The sequence below is a fragment of the Myotis myotis genome, unplaced genomic scaffold (assembly GCF_014108235.1).
Source record: "Myotis myotis isolate mMyoMyo1 unplaced genomic scaffold, mMyoMyo1.p scaffold_m19_p_12, whole genome shotgun sequence".
Lineage (NCBI taxonomy): Eukaryota > Metazoa > Chordata > Mammalia > Chiroptera > Vespertilionidae > Myotis > Myotis myotis.
Window position 1 is genome coordinate 1,383,414 of NW_023416316.1, and position 19,271 is coordinate 1,402,684.

At 55.4% G+C, this 19,271-nt stretch overlaps 1 protein-coding gene across 2 annotated transcripts in view; it reads left to right on the forward strand.

Moving 5' to 3' along the window:
• DDX31 (DEAD-box helicase 31) overlaps nt 1-18,120 on the forward strand; it is a 58,194-nt gene extending 40,074 nt beyond the window's left edge. The window contains exons 18-20 of one of the 2 annotated variants that reach the window (XM_036329261.1): nt 1,965-2,076; nt 7,564-7,732; nt 17,486-18,120. In XM_036329261.1, coding sequence (XP_036185154.1) covers nt 1,965-2,076; nt 7,564-7,732; nt 17,486-17,657 — 453 coding nt within the window. In that variant the 3' untranslated portion in view covers nt 17,658-18,120. The other variant, XM_036329262.1, reaches the window with a different exon arrangement.
• The last annotated feature ends 1,151 nt before the right edge of the window (nt 18,121-19,271 follow it).

Below are 19,271 nucleotides of genomic sequence, written 5' to 3' on the forward strand. Positions count from 1 at the left end.
CCACTAACTCCTCATTTTTACTAAAACTGACCTCATCATTTCAGACGTGTGAACCCAGTTTTAATGCCTCTTTCTACATATTCCACTTGTATACACACTCACATTTTTATATGTGTGTGTATATGTAATTTTTTGGGGGTTGGGAAAAAAAGATGCCTCATTTTGAAACCTAAAGGGTGGAATAAGAAAAGCCCTTTGTAATATATTGCCATATTATCACTAAGTCCCCTGACAGTTGTGTCACAGAAGCAAGTCACCTGTCACTTAAGCTTGAGGTCTCTTTAATTTTCTCCTGGAATTCGCACCAGGCTGTCTTTAATTTGAGGCCTTTATTGGAATTCTGAACCCTCTCTGCCTCCCTGGCTCTCAGATCTATTCTGAGAGCTGTTACAGAATGTATACAATAACCAACAGAGGGATTCGGAGGCTGAGTCTGTTTATTTAACACTCTGGAGGGATTTTTGTGCTTATTCGGTCCTGGCTGCCCGGCTTTCAATATCGCTTTGACAGCCATTCTGCCCTTCTCATTAATTTTAAACAGTTAAAACACAGGAAAAAGAGGGAAAAGTTTTCATTATTAAAGTGCTTTACTTTTTAATAACAGAGGATTCTGTCCGCCAGGGGAAAGGGCATCCTCGCTAATTTCACATTCGTCTCTTTAAGAAAACGCGAGGAAGGTGACAGTCGCGCTGCGGAGGTGGCTTAACGAAAGGAGGGCAGCACAGAAAGTTTGCATTTCACATCAGTTAAGTGGCTGAAAAAATCCTTGTTAATGACAACAGCAAATGTCCACTTTCGTAACACGGCTCCGGAGTGACTTTTCTCCTGACATTGGAGCGGAGGATGCCCTTAGGGGGCATGTACTGTGAAATCAGCTAGACTGTCATCAGCCAAACAGGTAGCAGGGTGATCTGATTCAACTAAAAACATTTTCAGGGTGTTCCGTCTCTCTTAATACAGAGGTGAATGTCGATCCTAAAGAAGGGGACTTTTCTTCTCTCCCTTTGTTCCTCCCTGGCAGCTCTCGAAGCGAGAGGCTCAGCGTCTGGGGCAGGCCGGCAGCCGGCCAGGCGCCCCGGTCCTCTGCGGGGTCAGAGGGACCATGAGCTGGGCCGCCTCGTCTCCCCCGTGACTCGAGGGGAGTGTGCAGCAGAGGCTGATCGCCCCATTCAAAGAGTCAACGTGTTAGCCACATGGGGCTGCACAACGTGTTCTTTTGCATCTCGGTTTCTCCTTCAAGCCTGCGTGTGTGTTTTAAGATGTGTAAGAAACAAAACACTCATTGGGGTGGGGGTCGGGGAGGCGACAAGGAATGGAAATCTTTGCGATGGTTTAAGGATGAAAGTATTTTATTAACGCATCCCCTTTGTAGGGTCTTTCAATGCATACAGATGCAGTTTCTTATAGGGAACAGTTTGCTGAGACAGCCCATGCCTTAACAGGTTCCTGGGAGCTCGGCACGGTGGGCTGAAGGAATGATCCGAACGGCCTGGGGGTGAGGACGTGCCCTCTGGAATCCAGGGTGGGGATGTTCAGGCAGCTCACCGGGAGCTCGCCCAGAGGAGGGAGGGGCAGATCTGGGGCCTCTGTAGGAGGTACAAGAGTCATTTGAGAACAACTTTGCTTCATTGGTGTTTTAAATGCCCGAATTGGACCCGGAAAATTCCAGAGTGTCTCCAGTGGACTTTCAATTTGAACGTGAGTGATAAGAGGCCAGGAAGAAAAGTTAGTAAGTAAATAAATAAACAAACCAACAGACCGGGTCTGCTCCGTCACAAAGCCATCCTTGTCTTTGCCTGACTAACATCTTCATAGCCCCTTTTTCCCTGGTAATATTGAAAGGATTACCCTGTTGGCCCCGAGGTGGTTACTGTGTGATTTTACTGTTATTAAATCTATTATAAACTGCTTCATTATTCCTGCCTCTGACTGTCTCTCCTTTAATCCTCCCATCACCCTCCCAGCAACCCCAGGCTGTTGGCCCCCAGGAAACCCAAGAACGAGCCACAGTCTTGCAGACGGTGTTTGAGGATTACGTGCACTCCTGCGAGGGGACGGTCGCCTGGGCAAAGAGAGGTCAGTCCGTCTCCAGGTGCTTGTGGGTGGCCCGTCCAGCAGAGAGCGTGTGCTCACCTCCGCCCGCACACCCGACAGACAGGTCGAGAGGCCAAACAGGCGTCTCTGCTCACCAGCAAAAGCCTTCAATCTCCCTAATGCTGCAGGGTTGGGAGGCAGGCACGGAAGGCTTTACAGTGATATTAAATGTTAATTTCATTCTTCCGTGTGGTTTGCACAAATGAGGCTTTATCTCGGCTTACATCACGACTAGAGCTTTGACCCAGCAGCGTGGGGCTTAGCGATCCATTTTTCTCCTTTGAAAACTGGATAGGAGAGATCTGACCTGTCAGTAGAAATACCTGTAGAGATGGAAATCAGAGGTGAAGTGCGGGCTGGCGGTATTCGACCTCAGCATCGCCTGTTTAAAGGTACAAAGAAAGATGAGAAAGAACAGTGCTGAGGAAGGGCTGTAGACCACGAACCCAATTCTTAGGGCGTTTATGGAAGAGTCGGGCATTAATCGAATATTCAGACCCTTTATGGGATAAGTTGTCTCCTGGGATCACCAAGCATGAGGTGCGGAGCGGAGGGGAGGGGAGGGCTGGCGGCTTCTGTGGTGGAGCCCCGTGTGACCTGGGCCAGTGCGACTTCCTCCGTGTTGGGAGGCCACAGTTCTGGATAGTTCCCTGCTGGCTTTCTGTCTGTTTTGTTAATCTTTACACAAGGATATTTTAGAGAGTGGGAGGGGGCAGGAGCGGGGGAGAGAGAGAGGGAGAGAGACATCAATGTGAGAGAGACACATCTATTGGTTGACTCTTGAATGCACCCCAACTGGGGACCAGGGGTCAAACCTGTAACCCAGATACGTGCCCTTGATCAGGAATCGAACCTGAGACCCTTTGGTGCTGGGGCCAACACTAACCACTGAGCAACTGTTTTTGAGGAAAAATGCCTGGCTGTCTTACCAATACAGCAGGTCCTCGGATAACATTGTTTGTCCAACATTGTTTTGTTAAAATGTTGATGAGATGCTGCAAGAACTCAACTCTTGTTCATATCAGTAAGGCTGTGACAAAGCCATTTTTGTTATATGTTGTTTTGCTTAAAGCCGCAGAACCTATCCACGATGTTAAATGAGGACTTACTGTGTACGAACACCATGACATCCTTTCTTTTCTTTTTATAAATCGAAATTTCTTTTTAAAATCATTTAACAAATATCTGTTGAGTTGGGCACTGTTCTGGGTGCTTGGGATACGTCGGATCAAACCAGACAAAAATCCTTAACTTTCTGACATTCCGGCGGGAGGGTGACAGTGAGTACAATGAACATAACAAGTAAATTACACACAAATCAGTCTATGAGAAGGTGATCCGAACTATGTAAGACATGGAGCAGAAGACGGGCTGTGAAGGGGTGGCAGGCAGGGTGCGTTGTAAATGCGTCAGAGTGAGCGCTGTTGTGAAGGTCACAGCAAAAACTCAGAGGCCAGGCCCCTGGTGGGGTTCCCGGCAGCGGGGCTCAGGAAGGCAGCCCACGTGTGGGCTGGGGGCAGACGCAGATCACAGCGAGGGCCTGGGTCACCCTGCATCGGATGGAGCTGTCGGGGCTAGGGGCAGCGCTGTGTGTGGCCTCACAGGGGCTTCAAAAGAATGGATTTGGGGGCAAGGGTGAAAGCTGGGGGACGGGCCGCAGGGCAACCATGGCCGTCAGGAAGGAGCTGGTAAATGAGGTCAGCCAGCCAGCATCACCAAGTGCCTGTCATGGGCCTTCGCACTCAGAGAGCAGGCCAGCTGCACAGGTGAAGGTGAAGTCCCAGTATTCGCCCCATCCCCGCTGAACAGATCAGCATGCATCCTTCCAGCCTGGGGCCTGGTTCTGGCCTAAAGACAGTCTTGGCATTTCCCTGAAGTGAGTCCAACAGTTCCTAAGGGGTTTCCAAAGAACCTAGCTTAGCGGCTTTGCAGAGTTCGGATATCTGCAGTCAGTTAGGCAGACTCAGCTTGCTGCGCTGTACATGACGAGGCGCTGCTGCAGAATGGCAGGTGTAAAGCACACTGCAATGAAAGCAATAAGCCAGACCACAGGTGTTTGCAGTTTTCTGGCGAGACCAGAACTACTTGAGGTGTCTGGGTCATAGGAGTGACTGTTACAGTAACTCATCCTTAGGGAATGTGGTTTTGTGTCTTCTCATCATTACCATTGACCTTGTTAAGACCAAGAAGCAAACAGAGGTACTTGTCTTCCTTTAAAAGGCAATTCGAGTGGGGCCACTCCCCATCCATTTCATCCCAGGAAGGAAATAAATGTATCTTTGTTCTTATCGGCTAATTGATTTCCACACCAGTTTCATGTGGCCTGGGACAGACTGCATGTGGCGAGTCTCCGTCACCCCTTCAGACATCCAGCTCTTTGCTCTTCCTATCTCTTCTGTCACTGAGGACTGCGTTCGGAGGGTTGGGGGATATACATGTAATTGCACTGCAAACATGTTGAATTTACAACATGGGGCCAGCTACCACACCCCATAAGTGATGCTATCTTTTGCATTTCAGTCTTTTGCATATGCAAAACCCCACTCCTGACATGCCTCCCTTTATGCCTTTTCAGAACCCACCTCATGAATAATTAACAAAGCAGCTGGGTTTTGCCTTTGTGGCAGAAAACTAGTTGGAAACTGGGCCAAGTACGCATTTGTTTTCCTTTCAAATTTTCTGACCCAGTCACTGTTCATAACCACCAGTAATTGTTGTCAGTTTCCAGAAGCACTAACCCCTTTTTCCTTCATTTCTTGCATCTTTTTAACTAGAGATTCAAATGGCAAATATAGTGGTAACGAAAGTTTGAGCTCCAGACTCGTAAGTGGAATCCTTTCCCTGCAAATTCCCACTTCTCCTGCGGTTGCACCCCCCCACCCCCCACCCCCCGGGCTTCCCTGAAGAGCAGGTGATGCTGTGTGCAGGAGTTTATGTTTGGCTTGGAAGGGATCTTCTCAGAGTCAGGACAGCCCAGGCACCGGGGCAGGTCAGCCACTCCCCGCAGTGGGTCAGAGGCAGGCCAGGCCAGGCCTTTGTCGCTCAGAGGAGGGTACCAAGCCGTGCCCTATCCCGCCCCCCCCAGCCCCGCCCCCTTTGGGTGGTGGTCTCAGTGATGTCAGGGCAGGAGGTGTGTGTGCCTGTACTCTGGACAGACGGGTCCTCCTCTGGGGCCAGGCTGGACTTGGCTCCCTGCTGCCTCCTTGATCCTAAGCGTCCATAAGATCCCATCTTTCCTGATCAGATGCAGGAATAAATGTCATTCTATGAAAAGGGGCAAAATGTCCATGCAGGGTACTTTAACATAGATTTCCCCTAATTCATCAGCCATCTGGCTCTGAGCCGGGACTCGGGGACTGTGGAGTGCTCCCACTCTTGCCACAGCTTCCTCCCTCGTCCCAAGTAAATGTCCGCTTTCCTTCCCTCTCTGCTCTCCGCTTGTCCTGGCCCCACAGCCCATTCACTCTACAGTCTTGACATGGCCCCTCAGAAGGTCCTCACGAGGCTGCCATGCCCCCGAACTGCCAGCTTCTCTGAATCACCCACACGTGGGCACCCACACTAGGGTATGAGGATGACCAGCTGTCCCCGTCCCCAGTGAGACGGGGGCCTTGAGGACAGGGAGGTTCAGAAAAAAATGTGCAAAATAGTGCCTGGCCACTGGTCCCAGGAGACAGCACCTCCCGCCACTTCTGGGCAAACTCAGCATCCCTGGGCAGAGGCTCTTGGGGTCGGTGTGGGGCGAGGAGGAACGGGGAGCAGGCTGAAGGGGGGGTTGGCCTGCTCGGCGGAGGACAGGGCTGAGGGAGGAGGCCTGAGCCAGCGGTTGGGTGTAGGCTTGGAAAGCGCCGTTCATTGGCTGGCCTTCAGTCTGGTTTCTCAGACGAGTCCATGTTGTGGGCTGGGCTCCCGGGCCGGGCAGGTGTGTGCTGTGCTCTCTGAGGACGGGATCTGTGGCTCTGTGTCGAGCCGGCTGTCAGAACCCTCCAGGCAGCAGGAGCCATTGGAAGCGTTAGAGGTTTTCTTTGAAAAAGCAGCCAGTCCCCAGATATGAAAAAGGGGAGTAAGCACAGACTTAGAGAGGGGTGCAGAGGAGTTGCCTTGGTTATTATTTCTCATCGATTGGGAAAAGGAGTTCACTTTGCTCAGTAAATAGAGCTTTGATGGATTCCCAGGACCTTCCTGGAGCTGATCTGCTAAAATGACACTTTTTATTACTGTTCATAAACGCCAGTCCCGGGTGCTGCTGGGATATTACGGTTAAGCTGCGGGCAAACTTGCCAGTCCAGTGGCTCGGCACGCCGGCAAGGGAGGCTGCTGTTCAGTGCCCGCCTCCCCCAGGCATGCCCGCTGGGCTCTGGTGGCAGGAGACTGGCTGGGAGGTATAGGGAGCAGCGATGGCCAGGGACGCTTTAAGAGCAACCCCACCTGCCCTGCCCTGCCCTGCCCTGCCCTGCCTGTGGGAAAGGGCAGACACTCCGTTTTCATTGTTACTGCAGATATTCAAGGGGAAATCTTTCCTCAAAGGGGTGTGAGTGGAGGTGGCCAGAGCTCCGCCCTCCTGGGATTGAGTCACCCAGTCCGGGTCTAGGACGGGACCACTTCCTACCTTTAGAGTAGGACGGAAACTTTCATGATAGAATGTCTGATGGTCATCTCTAAGCCGTTAGCAGTCCTCAAGGGGTGAGCTGTTTTGTGGACTGTTTTAGAAATTTAATCCTTTTCTTTCTCCTTTAAAATTTATGCTTCACACCCTGGCCAAGTGGCTTAGTTGGTTGGAGCACCATCTGTACAGCAAAAGGTGGCAGTTCAATTCCCAGTCAGGGCACACGTCCAGGTTGTGGGTTCGATCCTCAGTCGGGGTGCATGCAGAAGGTGGCCAATCGATGTTTCTTTCTCACATCAGTGTTTGTCTCCCCCTTCCTCTTTCTAAAAAAAAAAAAGGGAAAGAAAACCAATAAAAAATTCTGTTTCATTTCCTTTGCACATTCTTTGCGCGGTGTCAGTCTTGGATACTTGAGAATGAATTCGGTTTTAAAACCCCATGAGTCCTGGGTGAAGTGGTGCCAGTGACTCCTCTGGATTGGGGAGCTGGAGGCGGGGCTTGTGGTGGAGGCAGCACTTGCAGCAACGTCTACACTCCCTGTGTGTGCCAGGCGCTGAGCTGGGCCTCGGGGCTCATGCGGAAACGGGCCCTGCCCTCCGGAGCTACTAGCGCCACACAGCCAAGTCTGAAGTTAAATTGGGTTTATTCAAGGGATGATTGGAGCCTATAGGGTTGTTGTTGGAGGGTTTTTGTTTGTTTCTGAAAAATTAAGAAGCATGCAAGTGTAGATTGACATTGCGATGTATGTTGTACTGCTGGCTGTGGCCTGGCAAGATGCCCTGCCCAGGACAGCCTTTGGCTGGGGTGCGTGCAGCCCTCGGGACCCACCCTGACTGCCTTCCTCCCCTTCATTTTTCTGGCAGCCCTGCAGTCCTTCATCCGCGCCTACGCGACCTACCCCCGGTCGCTGAAGCACATCTTCCACATCCGATTGCTCCACCTGGGCCATGTGGCTAAGAGCTTCGGGCTGAGAGACGCCCCCCAAAACCTTGGTGGCTCAACTGTGAAGAAGAGGAAAGTGAACGTGAAAAGGTAAGATGCACAGAATTCGTCCTGTGACGAGTGGCCCAAAGTCTGATGGGTATGGAGAGCTGCATCCAGTTCGCAGTGGTGAGCTGGGCCAGTCGCTGCTGGCATTCTGTGTAACCTGCCCTCTTTGATTTTCATAGTAAGTCATCACCAGTATCTGTCCTTCTCTCAATTTAATAAGTCCTTGGAGCGAGAGGATAAAATACCTAATTGTAACATTTTTAAGGCACTGGCAGAAATTTAGTGGTGTCTTCAGTCGGGTCCCGATGGGCGGGAGCAGCAAGACAAACCTGTTGCTGACTTCACTGCTCGTGTGGAGTAACTGGGGACTTACCACTGTCGGAGCTACTCCCTGGAAAGCCTGGGCTTGTTTCAAGACTCCTGGTGGGTTCCCTGAAGTTGGACCTGGTGGCGCACCTGTTCCAGTGAGCTGAGCGGTGAGGGGTGAGCTAGGCAGGCGACCCTGCCCCAGGCAGGCTCCAGCCCGTGCCGCTGTCCTCGGAGCTGAAGTGCCCCCCCAGTGCTGAGCGCTCCTGAGGTGAGCACAGTGACTCCCTCCCTCGGAAGCTGGGAGAGGAGAGTCAGTGAGGAGCGTGGCCTGGGGGCGCTGGGCCCTGAGCCCATCTTCACACATCAGGAGGTCCCTCCGCAAGGACAGTGTGACTTCTTCTTTTCTCGGCCATTGTTCCTCCAGCGGCTGGCCCAGCCCTGGCCGGAACCAGTGCTGGAGATCCCAGGAGTGGAGGCGAGTCCGCAGGGAGTTTGGGTGGTTGGCATTATTGCTTCTGCGGCCTGTTAGTGGAGGACACATTGCACAGATGTGTGGGCACCAAGAACCCTTGAGTGCTCTGGACAGGTAGTTGGCATTGTGTCGCCTTAGTTTTGCACATTAATTGCAAATGCCCCAATCCACATGCTCTCTGTCTGGTGGCGAGCCTGCAGGCAGCACCCTCTCCAGCACGCTCTAGGACAGCATCACCGTGAGGCCGGTGGCGGCATCGGCCTTGTCAGGGCCCAGTTTCTCTGGCGTGAAATGGCAGGGAGAAGGGCCACCGGCGTGGGGCGTGACCATTGGTCTTGGAGTCACGGGACGTGGGCCACAGGTCCAGCCCCATCTGGTGTGCACTTGTGAGCTCTGGGCCCTGTTTTGCCTCCATTTCCTCGGTGACAAAGGAGAAAAGGAAGTCTCTATTTTTAGCTACTTGACAAGATTGTCTTGAGAACCAGAATGAGAAATTACGTGTGAATTTCCTTTTGGACCATAAAGGGCCCTACATGAGGCCCCGTAGGACCCAGAGCTGGAAACCGGAGGGTTAAGACTCTGGAACCTCCGGCTTGATCTGAGCAGGGGCTGGGCATCCACAGGCTCTGCATAATGGGTAAGATTCTGCCTGATTCCAGTTCCAGCGTTGGTGTTGTTACAAAGCTGTTGCTTCCTTCGTTACCAGCTCCCACTCGTGCAGGACAGTGTCTGAGGCGGGCGCTTCTCCACACGCTGCAGCGCTGCGCTGCCCAGTCTCCCCCAGGCAGGGCGCCGGGTGCCGGCTGTGCGGGCCGGGCTCGGTGCACCAGAGGCTGCCCCTGTCTTTGGGTTCGGGGTAGCTGGTGTCTGCGCTTATTAACTCCGGTTCTGAGCATGTGACAAAGCCACGAGGCCTGCACTGCGAGAGTGACCTGGCCACCCTGACACCACCTCTGGACGTTGACACCCTCAGGAGGTGGGAGGAGACCTGCCAGGTGAGACTGGTCAGAAGCACATTTTGTGAGTTGCTCTCCCTGCACCTCAGTGAAGCCCGGCATTCCGTTGTCACAGGTGACTCCTCTGTGACTGCAGTGTCATTAGCAAGTGTTATCCAGGCAGCCGCTTTCCAGACTGGCATGTCCTCAGCTCCCACCCAGATCCTGGAGGGCAGGGCGGAGGCCGGAGGCCCTGGGAGGGGCTTGGAGCCAGCATTGTCCTTACCTTGAGAAGCCGCTGGGAGGGAGCGTACTGCCTGCTCTGCCGACCCTCCTGGCAGATGGGCACCAGGACGGCGGTGCCCCTGCGTGGGGATTTCACGGGCTTTCTTCAGGGAAGAATGGGCTGATTAGCCGATAAAGAGCGTGTAAGATGGTATGGGGCAGCCTTTGATGTCTGGCTGGCGAGGCGGGGAGCGGCAGTGAGTGACAGCAGTGTGTCACGGGATTACGGCGCCGTGACAATACAGCTCTCTGTTCTTGCCATGTCACCACTCGGTTACGGCGCTTTCCCGTGGTTGTGCCCTTCTCTTGAGGGCATTTTTCTCCGCTCTCCTTACATCCTCCCACCCCTGCCCTGCCTTGCCCATGCAGACGGCACTCGGATCCAGTGGGTACCTTCTTTATTGGGGGAACCTTGTCACTCCCGGTGGAAGAATGACTTTGCAGCTGATCTGCACATGGACCGTATAATTGTGGTCGGAGCAAGCGGCGGCAGAAACCTGACAGATTGTCCGCACCTCCGGCAGGGCTCAGGCAAGTGCCAGTGCTGCTCTGAGGACCGGACAGCAAAGTCCGCTAAACCCACAGAGTGCAGAGCCTGGGCTGTGACCAGTGACTGTTCTGTGCTGTGGCATCTCCCATGAAACCCATCTGTCCCGATAGAGAGGGGTCCTTCTGTTTTGTGTGGGCGATGAGATAATAGCACCCCGTTCTCCACGCTGTCCGCAGTCCACTCTGTGGTGTCGCCTGCCCAGACGACATGTGTTCTCTCAGACCTCTGATGCCTGCGAGCCGGACCTGCAGCTGTTGGCGGATCCTCCTCCCCTGTTACCAGCCCAGGTTTCTGTGCAGAAGGGCAGGTGGGTAGCTGGGGGTTATCGGGCATTTCCATGCAGTGACAGAGGGAAGTTTTATCTCGTCTCTATGCCTTTCCTTGACCACTTCTCAGGAAGAGAAAACCAATGGTTAATATCCCCATATGCGATCTTAATCACCAGGCGTCTGTCTGCTTCCCAGTCCTCAGTCCTGAAGGACACAAAACCTCTTCTGACACCTACACACCCCTGTCAAAACAGCCCCGCCCCGCACACCTATACACGCACACGGGGAGCTGGCGCTGTGCTGAAATACTGGCCCCCGGCAGCATCCGGCGCAAACAGCGGTTCCCTCCCGGCAAAGGCAGTTCTGGGTTTGAAGCATGTGGATCAGCAGATCCTGAGAAGCGAAGCTAACATTCCTTCCAGAGCTTATGTCTGCCCCGGAGACGCTGAGAGCCAGCACCCTCTCCGTGAGGGAGCGGAGTTGGGCTGTTTCACATGAGCAGAACGTGTTCAGGCACAGTGGGCCAGCCCAGGTCTCTCATCTGCCCAACACTCTGGAAAACGGTTCAGGAAGAGAGAAACGGGTGGGCCCTGCGGCCTGGGTGTTGTGGTGACAGCCTGCCGGGCGTCTGCTGTCTGCCCCCATCGGAGCGAGCTGATGCGATAATTATAAAATACAAAAAGCACCATTGCTCACGGGTGCTGTAGTTTGTAGCCACTAAGTGGCCTTACCCCCCCGCCATGCCCTTGTCTTCTGGCCGTGGTGCCTAGAGACTGCCATCATCCTCATCGGTTACTCAAGCATTTCGCTCCCCTGTTCTCAGCTCCCTCCTCTTAAAATTAGTAGCAGAACGAAAATCTGAATTGTCGGCGACACTTAAAAGAAATACAGTTTTACTTATTGGTATAACTTTTTTCAAACCAGCCTCGCTAAAGTGTTACCTGCTAGTTGCTGATTTGTCAAACAGGCAGGCAGTTTAAAATGAGGGTCTCTTACCCCTCAGTGCTTCCCAGGCCTGGGCGTGCGTGGTCAGTGCTCCGCAGCCTGTGGTCACCAGCAGAGGCACGGGGCCGCCCTCAGCCTGGTCACAGCACAGCCACACCCCGAGCCCCGCCAGGCACCTCCGACCTGTTACCTCCAGAGCTGTCCTTGCAGGGTGGTCTCTAACGCACGTGACCGTCCTCCAAACCTGACTCCCCAGACGTTCTGAAGGGCCACAAGTGCTTGTCACAAAGCTCCGTTTTGGGGCCTCTGGTCTCTGGAACCCCGGCTATGTCACTCTCTGCTTCTCACCCGCACTCGTTGGTAACTGTTAAGTAACGAGGAGGAGTTACTGTATTGCACACACCTCGGGGTTTGAGACATCTGTGCCCTTGCTCCTCCCCTTGTTTCTAAACACCGACATGGGGGTTTAGGTTGGATTACTGACCATGTGCGTGCCCTTGGATGAGAGACTCAGCCTCTGTGGGCCCCCATCCTCTCAGCTCTCACACGGGGTGCCGGAGCCTCGCGGTGTTGTCCTGGGGCTCAGAGCAGAGGGTGAGTGCAGAGCATCTGCATGTGTCTGGGCCGGGGACGCACGGAGCACGTATTCGTAGGACGACACAGCGTTCTTTCCCCCCACGCCTTCCTTGCGCCCACCTGTCTCTGGAATAGAAGAGTCAGGTAGCTGTCAGTCTCCGCACGGGAACTTTCCTTCCTGAACAGCTTTGCCCACAGACCATCCGCTGAGCCCAGCGCCGGGAAGCTGCGCGGCACCTCCCGCAGTGACGCTCTCTGGCCTGGAAGCAGCTGGCCTGTCAGCTTTAGGGGCATTTACAGCCTTCTAATATCACTGCCTCAGCTGAAGGCAGAGCTGGAACCTGGCCCAGGGACAGTTTCCTTGATTCTGTGGAGCCAGTTATCCTGTAAACGAGATCAGGCCTGGACGAAGCCACCTGGGGACCCAGGGGTTCGTTCGTGTAGACCCGCTACACGGTTCCAGAGCCGCGTTCTCCACCGGAACCTTGGGCCTCCTTGAATCAGTCTCTTTCCGTAGCTTCCCAACCCATCTTCGTGGCTGGTAGCACTTGGCCCCTCAGTGTCACCTGGACTTCTAGAGCAAGCAGCTGCGCTGTGCTTTGCAGCCACTGTGTCCACAGACAACCCCCCCCCTCCCACCTCTCCTTCCTGCTGTGCTCTGATGACCCTCAACTTAGCAGGTGTAAGAGGCCTGGGACCAGCCCACAGGACGCGGAGATGAGCGGTCGGGACAGGTCACCCAGCCTCCGCCTGAAGAGCAGAGCACACAGCTGGGGCCAGGAGTAGCTCTCGGGACAGATGCGCGTGTCCTGTGAGCAGGGGACAGAATCTTCTCCCAGAGCTGCTGGGAGCTGTACAGAAACACCTGCCCAGGCCCCAACCAGGAGGCCTTGGTTCAGTCAAGTTGGAAATCACCAAGTGTGAGACGGGCATGATCATGAACTTGACTACCAAGTCCCCCAATCATGACCCAGGCCCCATCCTGGGAACTTAAAAGCATGTGGTCCTCAGAGCAGATGTTGGGATGTCCTCCACACAGGAGGCGGGGAGGTGCTGGCGGAGGGCCTCTGCTTTAAAGGGAGTTGGGATGGATCGCTAACGTGGGAACAGCCTGGTGAGCCGCTCAGGCTGTAGACAGGAGCATGTCCTGGCCTCTGCGAGGGGGCAGCACAAGGGACCAGGAGTCCACGCTGGATTGTGTCTTTGGGGCATTTGTGCTCAGGAGCAGTGTCCAGACAGGACAGGGCCAGGAAGAGTGTTGTGGGAGGTGGCTGGGTCCCCTGGTGGGAACGCCCGGCACAGATGGTCTCAGGGCTGCGTCCTCCTTGATGGCTGCGTTCACAGGAGGGTCCGCACAGGTGGCCGTGCGGGCGCAGGCCGCAGTGGGGCCTCGCTCCTTTCCCCTCGGCACCGAGCTTTCACTCCCTCCGCGCCAGGTCCTTACCCCCCGACAGGCTCTGGTGTCGTTACAGCTGTGCACGCGCAGCTGGTACGTGTGGCCTTTTGTTCCCGCCAACTTTCTCTCTGACGCCGTGCAGTTGCCAGCTCTCTGCCTCCTGGAACAAGCACCCCGCATCCCCACCAGCTAATGAGGCGATTAGAGGGCTCTCAGGGTGACCCTGCGCCTCCTGCACACCTGGGTCACCTGCAGACAGCGGGAGCCCAGGCTGTGCTCAGTCAAGCAGTCGGGGCTGACGACAGAGCCGGAGCCAGCCGCCCCTCCTGGGTGGACGCTGGGGACGGTGCTCGCTGTTGGAGCCCTCGGAGCACCGGGTCTGGAGGTGGGGCCGGCCCGGCGGACCAATGTGTGCATCAGGGCAGCGCCCAGCGCTCCGTTAGCTGGTCCTTGCCTGGACCCTCCAGTTGGCGCCGCTTCAGAAATCAGCAGCGAGCATGACGGTCCCGCTGTCCCCTTGCAGTTCCGCTCCAGTCCTGACCCTCCACCTGGGAGCCGCTGCGCTGTCCCCTCTCATCTGCCCCACACGCCTGGCTCCTTTCTGAGCTCAGGAGTGATGCCAGAGGCTGTCCCTGTGGTGGTGACCAAGCCCACACCGGGGCCTGTGCCCTGACCAGGAATCGAACTGTGGCCTCCTGGTTCGTGGGTTGATGCTGAACCACTGGGCCCCGCCGGCCCGACTCTGTGACTCTTTCTAAACACGAGGCTGCAGAGGCACTTCCGCGTATGACCCTAAAGCGTAAAGGGGACATGGATAGGCCTGGAAATGCAGGAATAAAATTAAAAATCCCGCCCTGCCACGCAGTGCCGTTACCAACGCCGGCAGCGAGCGGCTCTTTCCCCCCCCCCCCACCCCCCCCCCCACCCCCCCCCCCCCCCCGCCATCTGCAGGCGAGCTGACTTCCTCCCTCACTGGGAGGGGCATCTGCCTGCCCTGCTGGGCTAGCCAGCCAGAGGGGAGTGAGGGGCTCGGCTAGAGAGGGGGTCGCTCAGCCTCCACTGCCAGGGCTTTCCTGTGGTCAGATTAGCTGATCTGTTGCCTGGTAACGCCGGGAGGGCGGGTGGATGCTCAGGAAGCCCATTGGAGGGTTTGGGTATTTGGGGGGTGAGGAGGGCAAGGAAGCTGGCAGGTTCCTGGGAGAAGGACAGCTTGCCAGGAGAAGGGTGCCCGCGTGCGCCCTCCCTGTGCTTGGGTTTAGGACGTTTCATCTTCCATCTGCACTTGGCCTTCCCAGCACTCGGCCTCAGAACAAGGGAGAGACAGCTGCTGAGGGAGGGTGGGAGAGTGGGTCCCACCGGGATGGCCCTGCAGGTGGAACCCGAGGCTCCCTCCTGCGAGACCCAGAGCCTCCGAGTTTGGGTTTGGGTCCCACCTTCCAAGTACCGTTGACCTTGAACAGCTCGGTCTGAACTGCGGGCCACGTCGATGTGGCTCCCTGTGTAAGTCACACCATGGTGTCCAAGGCAGAACTGTGTTTCCCACCCACAGCTGGGAACTGGCGCGTGCGCAGGGGTCGGTGCCCAACCTCACGCTCTTCAAGGTCAGCTGTGCAGTGACTGGGAGGAAGTCATAAATGGCCAGGGAATTCTGAGGTCATGACCTCAGGGCCATCTCCGACCTGCGGCTCACATCGTTCCGCAGTGCGGGCCTGAAGGTCTCTGGTGGCTGTCCCTGTGCCCTGGCCGCCCCCCTCACTCCACCCAGTGGCACGCGCGCGCGTGTGTGTGTGTGTGTGTGTGTGACTGTGGCCCCGCCCCCAGGTCACGCACGCGGGTGTGGCCTTGGCACTGTCCGCTGGGCGCCAGCCCCGCCGCAGCCTGAGCCTGCTCCGTGCGCATTAGTGTATCAGCCACTGGGTAGATTCTGGTTCTTTCCTTTGCTTCAGCTCTGACAGGAGCCGTCGCTGAGGTGAGTGGAGGAGCTTATGCTGGGGAGTCTATTTTGACTGAAATTTTGCATATTTTGAAACTCTGGTTGTTACACTTAAAATTATACACATTGTGAGTGCCTGGTTCAAACAAGGGGGAAGAACAAGCACGCCTTCCTGTCACCCCGTCACTCTGTCTGTCATGTCACCCAACTAAAAATACCCTGCGCGCGGAACGGCAGCCTTCAGTTCGGGGAGCTCGGTGCTCGGCTGGCGGCGGCCTGTCTCCTGCGCTGCCAAACCCACACCGCCCCCGGAGGTGGGGCGTCCCCCCGGGATGGTCAGTCCCCACAGGGCAGGGCAGGGTCCCGGGCTCACAGCCATGGCCCTGCGGGGACGGGAATGAATCGGCACAGGGTCAGTCCGGCTCCTGTGTGGCCTTGGGGGTCACTTAGCATCTCTGAACCTCGGCTTCCTCATTTTCACTGGACTGACCGCAGCCCACGTGCCAGCCTCCAGCTAACACCTCTGTGTCTTGTTTTACTTGATCCTTGCAAAGCCCTCGGAGCTGTGTTGTGAGCATCATCCCCCTTTTCCTGTGGGGGCACCCAAAGCCTGGGCATGTGTTCCGTGTCTCCTTCACCCTCCCCCCCACCCCTGCTCCTTCATCTGCCCCATCATCCACTGAGACGCTTCTGTGCGACCACAAAAGACCCCCCTCACACACCCCTCCCCATCACATCATGGTCCTTTGTCACCGTGATAGAGCTGGACCCTCCTGCCACACCCGATGGTGCGCCCTGGACCACCGGGCTGTTCGCATCGTGGCTTCTGCACTTACAGCGAGACGGTCTTGGGCAAGTTACTCACCCTCCTCAGGTCTGAGTTTCTTTGTGAAATAGGTGGATCGCCTTCCCTGCCTCATTGAGCAGATTGTATGAGACAACACAGAACCCAGAGAGCGCTTCCCTGGCTGCCTCTCACCCCAGCCCTGCAGCACGGGGCCCATGCATCCCCTTCCTCAGTCCCTCGCTCCTCCCAGCGCAGGTTGCCTTTGCGTGTCTCCTGAGTGGACACTGTTGTCTGGCTGTCGCAGGCCCCGGCCGGAACCCTACATCGAGTGCTGTGACGGTGTGCCTGGTTAACCTGGTGTTTGGCTACCAGAGCTGCTTCCGTCTGATCAGTCCTGGTTTTAATTCGGGGGTTTTAAAGGAGGTCTGTTATATTTATTTTGACGAGGTTAGTCTGACCTATCCTCCAATTATTACAGCGAAAAAAAAACGTTGCAAATATAAGTAGTTGAAGGCAACATCTGCCTCTTGTAAGCACCCCAAGAAATGGTGTTCCCCAAAGACACTGCCACTTTGGTGGTGTGGGTTCAGTGGTAACGGTGCTGCTGCTGTTTTGGTTTAAGTCCCAAATTAGGAAACATTATTTTACATAATTTTTTAATATGCATATTAATTTGCATAATTATTTTTCCTGTGTACCATTGAACTTCTACAAATTTCCCCTCTGGTCTGAGGGGGAGGCCTTTGAAAGCAGTCCTGGCATGCTCTGCGTATTGGGGCTTGCTTTATGGGGCATCACAGATGGGTGTCTACACACGGAGGCAGGACCCTCCGTCGGCAAAGGTTACCACCCGCTTCATCACAGTGGCCTAGGGCTGAGCCCTAAACATCCCCAAGGTCTGGGCTGCCTGTGCTAAGACTCAGCGTCTGAACTGGATGCTCAGCCTTTGGCCTTCCCAGGTGGGTCAGGGTGGGCCGGGCTCTGCAGTCCCCGGAGGTGGGGGAGTTTCTGGTGGCTCTCTCCAGCCTCTGGCGAGCTGCTGCATCGGACGCCTTGTTTGCCATCAGAGTGTGAGTGTGTAGCGTTCTTTTTCTCCCGGAAAACAACACAGAACAAAGGCTCACTTTTAAAGATGCCGTGCTACCTTGCCACCTTCATGAGAATCTGTCATTGCCGTGTCTAATCTTGCGGTGCACAGAATATCAAAACAAGCAGGGGAGGGACTGGCTGCAGGCAGCATGGCAGCTCCGCTCGGAACCAGCTGCTCAGCCTCTGCAGCGGGAAGCGGGAGCGGGCAATAACCACGCTTCTCTTCCCTCTGCTGTTCCTGTTCTTCAGGCCTGACCTTCGCAGGAGGGCCCAGCAGCAGCACCTTGCCGAGGCCTTGCGCTCCGAGTACGCAAGTGGGCTGGAGGCGGGCGGTGCCAAGGCCAAAAAGCAAAGCAGACAGGCCGAGCCGGGCGACGAGCTGGGCGCGACGAGCAGCGCCAGCAGCTCCAGCGACGTCTGAGGCCCTCGCCCAGCCCGGGCCGTGGGAAAAAAGAAAAAGTGCCCCCATGAAACAGAAACCCAGAAAGGCTCACCGAGGGACAGGACTTCCCAGAAAGTGTTTCAAACTCTGCTGCCACGGCCCGGCCCACGTCCTGTCTTACCGATCTCCCGGTACACCTTCCCCTGACAGCCCACAGCCCTCCCCCGGGGAGTGGGGCCCAGGCGGCACAGTGTAGCTTAGCCAGTTAGCCTGTATCTACCCGTAGACCTGCTCTGCTTGCCCTATCGCTGCCCACGCGTCCTCGCGCAGAACCGGTGGGCCCCCCCATTTGAGACCCGGTGCTGTGTCAGCCGGCAGGCTGTGACCTGCCTTCGCGCTGACCTGAAGAAGTACACGTTTACCCCTGTATTGCATGCATTTTGTAAACGTTTTGAGATCTGGATTTAAATTTGTAAAAGAATAAAAAATATTTATCCAACCACTTTGTCGACGTCCAAAGGCTTTGTGGGGACCAGGAGAGTTTTGGTGGGTCAGCAGACTCCAGGCTCCTGTCCACAGGCTGCCCGCTCCTCACCAGGGTCACACGCAGTGCTCGCCCTTCACGTCCACGAAGACTCTGGGCTGATTTGCCTCTGAAGTCAAAAAGCGCCGAGGTCCTGCGCTTCCCCCGCTTCGAGGTCCAGCTTGTCTGCAGAAGTCGGGGTCTCTGTTGTGGCCCAGCCTCAGCTGCCCTCCCCCGTGTGTTTTCAGGGAGGTTTGAAAGAGGACCCCTCGGTGTATTGATTTCTCAATAAATGTAAGATTTGGGCACGGGTGACTCCAGGGGGTCCGAGGAGGATGAGGGGTAAAGCCAATCACCTCTGTCGGGCCTGCTGTCCGCTCTCCTTCCACTGTCCGCCCCCCAGTTCCTGTGGTGCTGCGGGAGCCCCACTGCAGCAGGCCCTCCAGACCCATGTGACTGATTGGCCAGGAGGCTCCTGAGAGTGGCAAGGTGGGCACCACGGAGAGAGGGCCGGCGGGCTTCTGCCCCTGTGCAGGCACCGGTTCCACAGGAGGGAGAGCAGGGCCCCCCAGAGCTGCTGACCCCGTGGTAATCCTCAGGCCCGCAGCACACGCCAGGACGGTGGGCAGAGCTGCCCTTTTATTCTGATGCGTGAAGGTTCACATGATTTGGATGAGAAAAGGAGGGATCACACTATAGACAGAACCCAGCTGTGTGAGAAACAGGATTAGCGCCAGTGATGGGGACCATCAAAGAAACCTGACTCTCTTTTCCCACGAAAGGGGGGAGCCAGAGAGCTCTGCACTCCTGGGGGAGGAAGTGCCAGAAACGTGCAAAGTGTATAACTGACTAAATTCCGAGATCAAAACTTACACTCAATTTGCTAACACTTAGGTGAGGGTTTCTTGTCAGAGTGAATCCGTCTGTTACCCCCAGTTAATAAAGAAACACGGATTTAGCAGATTGAGGCTTATTATTCCCTAAATGTAAGTAACCTTAAAAGAAATCTCTGTCTTATTACAGCTCCTGCCAGATTATACAGTTCAGGCATCAATTAGGCAAAGCTTTGACCTAATTCCACTGCACATACATGTTGTGAGCCTTCTCCGTTGTACCTTTTCTTCCCTCTA